The following is a 7,266-nucleotide window of genomic DNA, read 5'->3' as shown; positions in this document are numbered from 1 at the left end:
GCGCATCGCTTTTTCCAGCATTTCCTTCTCAACCTCTGATGACGTATCAAAGTGAATGTAGGGCTAATGGAAATCGGAACGGACAGTGACAAACGACTTTTATTATAAACGTCCTCGAAAAAAAATGTCCAATGGGGACCGTCCATGCATGGTTCATAAAGGTTTCTTACAACATTGAGAAATGTATTATTTTGGTGGATATTCAAAGCTTTAACAGAAACTGCATAAAAATAGGTAGGCTTATATGAGGGGTTAAAATGTGCAACAATAAAGAAAAACTCCAGCCTAAACTTGCAGACTGTTTAAACTTTTGCTAAATGTTTCCAGATGTTTAGTGACGCACTCGCGGGCTCTATTCTTGAATAGCCTACATTTTAAACGCACAACTCTGTAGGCTACTCTCTGCAAAACGTGGAACACTTCGAAACAAAAGAGAACTTCGTAATAATAGTTAAAGAAGTGTGGTAAAGGCCTATATGACTGCATGTAGACTTTTTGCCTCGTGAAGTTTACAGTCCCAAATGCATCGAGTTACACTGAGCGCACTATAATTTTCCCCATATCTTTCTAGACTGACACGGAAGGTGGAATCGAATTGCAGTTGGATTTTTTTGGGGGAGTGGGAGGATTTAGGAAGCAATGGAACACTGAGCGAGAAAAGTAACAATTAGCATACCGAACGTCGCAGAGAGAAAACTTTACTTTGAAAAAGGACAGCACAAAACGATCCAAATGGCTGAACAGGTAGGCCTACTATACAATTTTAAAATCAGCACTTGTCAAAACGTTGCACTTGAAGAGATGGTGGCTTATCTCGTCCTAGAAGCAAGGAATGGAGTTGTTGCATTCTTTTGGTGATAACTTCCCCCAACTTCTACGCATCGTTCTGATTACCGTTGGAAGTGGCACAAGATGTAGTTTAACCAATATTCCATTGACATATTATGCTATCCAATTTCCATCATGACACAGTCTATGAGATCGTATTATTTTTATAGGCGCGTTTGCATATAGCCTACTTTATATGCACTCTTAACGCGAGTTTACAAGTTATAATTTCAATGCACTGATCAGTGTGCATGCTAGAACAGCATCAAAGAATATGGCCAAGAACAAATTAATCTAGGCCATATGTTGACGAGGGAGCAATGAGCTATTCTCAGTTGTGTCTATAGACAGACACCGTGTATGGAAATGGAAAGCACGGGGTGGCAATCAGTCCATTCAGATTCTGTCCCCATGGCCTAGGACACAGACACGTTCTTTGAATATAGGCCAGTGTGTGAGGGATGACAGCTAGACGAACAGAAATACAGATAGACATTCATACAATGAGATACTTACTGTCGGTTAGCAAGCGCCGTATCATTGTTACTTACTGTATCAATTTTATGACTTTTGTTGGCTGCTGTGAGCTAAGGTTATTTGTGGAAACGTTACAAAATGAACACTGTAGTAGGATTAGGCCTACCACGAGATTTTTATGGTGGCCTAGTGAGTCAGGCTTTTTATTCTACTTGATTTCCTACCCTGACAACTGAAACAACAACTTTGTTTTTGGATGTGTCAACGAATTTGTTTTAGTGTTTGGGAGAATACAGTTTGAAGTCACCACTGATTCCTCACCCTGTTTCCCAAGCCTCTCATGCACGAATCGGGCACGGACCATAAATCGGACCTGGCATTTCTAAGACACTGGCCAAGTTTTTCCTCGAGGCCCCCACATTGGGCCATTTCCCCCGTTAGGCCCCCATTATTAGCCAGTTCATTTTGCGTGAAAAATCTAAGTTAGACAGACCCAATGGGCTAAAAATTGAACAGCCCATCTGGCCCAGGACTCCGCCCCTGGCACACCCTGAAAATCAACAGTGAGGGGTTGAGCTGTCATACTGTAGCTACCAACCTGCAGGTATTTCAAGTACCTTCTACATGTAGACAAGTTGTCTCAATTTGCCTTCCAATAGTCTCTCGTTACTGAAGCTTCTCCTCCCGACCCACCCACAGATGCTCACATTTCAATAGCATATTCAAATATCTATTTGAATAGGGGTGAGTGACATAGCAAAGTCCCTGAACAGTTATTTAATGTTAGTGATTTAGGATATAAATAAAAAGTAGTATGAACAAAAAAAACAACAGTTACAATAGATTGGGTGTTTGGTTCTTCGTTTAAAGAGAGTATGGAATGATGTCCTTCACAATGACTAACATAACAAGTCTGTGTGACACAGTTTCATATTCCACTGCCAAACATAAGGTCTACTTTTCAAACATGTCATTTGCAACCTGGAAGTGTAACTGATCTTGTTGGAGTATAACTGTTCTCGTATTGTTTCTCACAATTCTTTGGTTAACCACCAAGCTTTCAGTAACACTGATACTCGTGAAAGGTGCAATACAAACACAAGTTAATTAACTGAATGGAGCAGTGCGTGATTTGTGCGGAGAAGAAGGCTGCAGTGTTGTTCGAACAGTCACTCAAGGACAGGGTTAAACATCGGAGTGTCGTCTTTGCGTAAACTTCCGACGCATGGAGGCATGCTGGATATGCACTTGAGGGAGGATGTGAGTGTGTCTGATTGTTTTGGTATTTGGGACTAAATTGAGTGGAGGTCGGTACACTTCGGCACTCACCTGGGGAGTCTGTCTGATGAATATGTTAACTTTCTTTCTTAATGATCTATTATAATAATAAACGTCACATAATGAACTTCAAAGTACTGTCAGATAATGCTTTTGTTATTGTTATATTATTTGATCCCCCCACCCTAACTCGTTCATTTCTCCTCCTCTGGCGCAGCACTCCGACCTGGAAAAGGCCATCAACACTTTGGTCACAAAGTTCCATGCCGCTGCGGCCAATAAAGGTCCCACGCTCCAAACCAAAGAGTTCAAAGACCTCCTCTCCTCCCAGCTGCCCAACTTAGTCAAGGTACATAAGCTGCAACTGTCAGCTACATTGCCCTCGCCCTCCCCGGCCACACCTGCCATTGATTCTACCAGTAGGGCGTGACTCTGACTCTTACTACCCCCCCCCCCACTCAACCACACACATACAGTACACGCCACATCCTATGACTCCCAAACAAACACTCAGGAAAGGCCTGTAGGCGTTGGTTGCCAGGTTCAATACAAATCCACGATTTATGTGATCTACTGTGCTTCAGTCACCAATTGAGTTTTAAACAAGCTTTTTTTCAATCACTGAAAAGGCCAATGTATCTTGCCATGTATTCATGTTGGAACTGGCTGCTTAGTTGTCTCAGGCCCAAGGCAGTTTTCCAGGACGAGTCTGAATCTACCAGAGGGTGACAAAGATAGCTATGCTTTTGAAAAACAGGAAATGGCCGGTTCAAATACATGAGCAAGTGAGGAAGGCTCAAGGTTGATCTTTCATCTAGAGGGACTGAAACAAACTAACAGATAAATAAATAACTGTTTTCCTAATGAAGAGCAGAAAATTGTTTTATTGTAATATGACTCCTTGCACCAAGTCTACTTCATCCACCATAAACGCGACAACCAAGTACAGCGTTTCTGCTACACAATAGTTAGCCACAACAGCTAGGACATATTTGTTGTGAAAGGCAATTGAGGTCAAGAGGAGGGGGGCAGTATACACAACTGTTGAAGTGAAAATTATGTTTAATTACCAAGTCCATATGTTTTTCATTATGTCCAGTCTTAGACTTCTCCAAAACCAGAGTCAATTTCAAAGGAAAAGTAATGATCACATCATTTAAATGGGATTCCAGGAAACAGCTCTTTATATTGTCTCAGCTGTGGTGCAGCGTTCAGGACAGGAAATATTTTCCCAAATCAATTTCCTATTGTTTCCAGCAGACAGAAATATCCACTGTGTTTGCATGTGCCTGGCTGGCAGCTTTCTCACATTTCAGAATTAAAATCTATTCCACATTTTGTGGTGTTACAGCCTGAATTCAAAACGGATTCATTTGTTTTTGATTGTTGATCATTGCTAGACATCCATTTTCAGGTCTTGCCATAGATTTTCAAGCCGATTTAAGTCAAAACTTTAACTAGGCCACTCAAGAACATTCAATGTCATATTTTGTAGTATTACTTAAGTACCTTGTTGCAAACAGGATGCATATTCTGTACAGGCATCCTTCTTTTCAATCTGTAATTTAGGTTAGTATTGTGGAGTAACTACAATGTTTTAGGTCATATTTTTTATTATACTTTTTTTGTTGGGGGGGGGGGGCTAGATCAGCTTTAATATTGAATATAGATTGTAGCGTCCATCAATGTAATTGTCTGCTTCATTTCCAATCCCCCATATATGTTTTTGTAAATATTGACAGTACTAGTCAAGAGTTTGGACACAACTACTCGTTCAAGGCTTTTCTTTATTTTTACTATTTTCTACATTGTAGATTAATAGTGAAGACATCAAAACTATGAAATAACACATATGGAATCATGTAGTAACCAGAAAAGTGTTAAACAAATCCAAATATATTTTATATTTGAGAATCTTCAAAGTAGTCAGTCTTCACCTTGATGACAGCTTTGCACACTCTTGGTATTCTCTCAACCAGCTTCATGAGGTAGTCAGCTGGAATGCTTTCCATCATTACTTTAAGACATCTAAACTCAGCAAAAAAAAGAAACGTCCTCTCACTGTCAACTGTGTTTATTTTCTGCAAACTTAACATGTGTAAATATTTGTATGAACATGACAAGATTCAACAACTGAGACATAAACTGAACAAGTTCCACAGACATGTGACTAACAGAAATGGAATAATGTGTCCCTGAACAAAGGGGGAGTCAAAACCAAAAGTAACAGTCAGTATCTGGTGTGGCCACCAGCTGCATTAAGTACTGCAGTGCATCTCCTCATTACCCCACTCCCGGACATTTCTGGAGAAATGGCCCTAACCCTCACCCTCCGATCCTCAATGAGATTGAGATCTGGGTTCTTTGCTGGCCATGTCAGAACACTGACATTCCTGTCTTGCAGGAAATCACGCACAGAAAGAGCAGTATAGCTGGTGGCAATGTCATGCTGGAAGGTCATGTCAGGATGAGCCTACAGGAAGGGTACCACATAAGGGAGGAGGATGTCTTCCCTGTAACGCACAGCGTTGAGATTGCCTGCAATGACAAGCTCAGTCCGATGATGCTGTGACACACCACCCCAGACCATAACTGACCCTGCACCTCCAAATCGATCCCGTTCCAGAGTACAGTTCTCGGTGTAACGCTCATTCCTTCGACGATAAACGCGAATCCGATCATCACCCCTGGTGAGACAAACCCGCAACACGTCAGTGAAGAGCACTTTTTGCCAGTCCTGTCTGGTCCTGCGACTGTGGGTTTGTGCCCATAGGCGATGTTGTTGCCGGTGATGTCTGGTGAGGACCTGCCTTACAACAGGCCTACAAGCCCTCAGTCCAGGTGTTGTTAGACATGGTCTGCCACTGCGAGGACGATCAGCAGTCCATCCTGTCTCCCTGTAGCGCTGTCTTAGAGGTCTCACAGTATGGACATTGCAATTTATTGCCCAGGCCACATCTGCAGTCCTCATGCCTCCTTGCAGCACCCTGGGCATCTTTCTTTTGGTGTTTTTCAGAATAAGTAGAAAGGCCTCTTTAGTGTCCTAAGTTTTCAAAACTGTGACCTTAATTGCCTACTGTTTGTAAGCTGTTAGTGTCTTAACGACCATTCCACAGGTGCATGTTCATTAATTGTTTATGGTTCATTGAACAAGCATGGTAAGTGTTTAAACCCTTTACAATGAAGATCTGTGAAGTTATTTGGATTTTTACAAGTTATCTTTGAAAGACAGGGTCCTGAAAAAGGGATGTTTATAACCACTAGAGGGTAACAAAGCCTGAAACGTGACACAGTTAGTTGACAAAGTACTCACATGCTGTATTTATACAGCTGCATACAGTTGAAGAGATGCCAATAGTAGATTTTGAAGTCAAACATGTTGACAGTAGTTATTCAGTTTAATTATTGATAGAATAATTACTGCTTGGAATAGCAGTACTGTTATGAACGTAACCTACTGAGTAACGTAGGCAACAATGTTATACTCTCAAAAGTGCAATAGACTAATTGCTAACTTGCTTCTAATACATGTCTATGCATGATTACTTTATTTCTTATTGCCTGTCAATAGGTAAAATACTGTGTCCATATAATGAAGAGTTGTTTTTGTGCTCCCTACCTCCCCCAGACTGGAGGCTCAGAGCAAGGCCTGGGCGAGGTGATGAGACAGATGGGTGTGTCGGACGGCGAGGGAATCACCTTCAAACACTTCTGGGGCTTGATCCAGTCACTGGCCACCACGCAGCATGGTCTTCTCAGCAGCGAGAAGGTGTCCAAGTGCAGCTGTGTGCTCCTGTGAGGTCCATGTCTTCTGATGGTGGTGTGAGCCAGGGGGAACCAGACAGCCTCATAGTATCCCACCCAGTGTCCGTACCCCTTCTCACCGTACTACTCCCATCCAGTCCTGGACACTCACATAGTACTCACCCCCTCCACGACAGGCCTTTTTATGTAAATCTCTCATGCTTGGTAGTGCCAGCAGTGCTCATCTCTTAGCTCTATACCACTTGGTTTACAGGATTTTTGTTGTACTCCCTGAGTGTTATAAGTGTTGGCCTTTCCATCCAAAAAATCCTGAACGGCTTTCCTTTTGGCCTACTACCAGTGTAACCACTACAAAGAATCCTTAAATGACGTATGACCCAAAGTGAAATCAGAAAACCATGAGCCAGCTTTAGGTGCTTTGCAAGAAATAAATATGAATTTACATATGGCAGTACACATTAGTGGATAGCACCTTTGAGCCACCAGTAGTCTCATACATACAGTGCTGGTGATGCAGTGTCCCCATAGCATGTTTCCTTAAACAATGTTTTCCCCACTGTGGTATTGCAGTTTTGTATTTATACTTTGTAATTCTCTTTATACTGGCCATTGTAATAACATCGTAAAACATGACCAAAAATGTTCTAATAAAATATTGCAACAATGGTGAAATCCATTATTATGATTTATTTTGGTTGAATTAGCACTTTCATCATTAATCAACAGATAAGCATTTTGCAAAATACGTTTTGTGATCAAACAAAAAAAATCATCATATACATATTTCAATGTATGAACTAGATGTATAGTTGTCACAACTATACAGCACACATTGTATTCAGTGTGTAATTGTTACATTCTTACTACAGTATTATCATTTTGGCAAAATAAGTCTATTGGGCAAATGGCATTTATTAC

The 7,266-nt window shown here is 41.3% G+C and overlaps 1 protein-coding gene across 1 annotated transcript; it reads left to right on the top strand.

The window, feature by feature from the left end:
• Positions 1 to 465: 465 nt before the first annotated feature.
• LOC112229730 (protein S100-A13) lies at positions 466 to 7,024 on the top strand. Its single transcript, XM_024395727.2, has 3 exons — positions 466 to 744; positions 2,801 to 2,932; positions 6,212 to 7,024. Exons 1-3 carry the CDS (start codon positions 733 to 735, stop codon positions 6,380 to 6,382), a joined length of 315 nt encoding a protein of 104 aa, XP_024251495.1. The 5' UTR covers positions 466 to 732; the 3' UTR covers positions 6,383 to 7,024.
• Positions 7,025 to 7,266: the final 242 nt, after the last annotated feature.

This window comes from Oncorhynchus tshawytscha, linkage group LG31 (genome assembly GCF_018296145.1).
Source record: "Oncorhynchus tshawytscha isolate Ot180627B linkage group LG31, Otsh_v2.0, whole genome shotgun sequence".
Classification (NCBI taxonomy): Eukaryota; Metazoa; Chordata; class Actinopteri; order Salmoniformes; family Salmonidae; genus Oncorhynchus; species Oncorhynchus tshawytscha.
The sequence above is the reverse complement of the archived record's forward strand: the minus strand, read 5'-3'. Positions and strand labels throughout refer to the sequence as shown.

Coding starts and splice junctions, on each gene's coding strand:
- LOC112229730 (XM_024395727.2), top strand. Junction 2,933..6,211: donor AGCTGCCCAACTTAGTCAAG/GTACATAAGCTG, acceptor TACCTCCCCCAG/ACTGGAGGCTCAGAGCAAGG.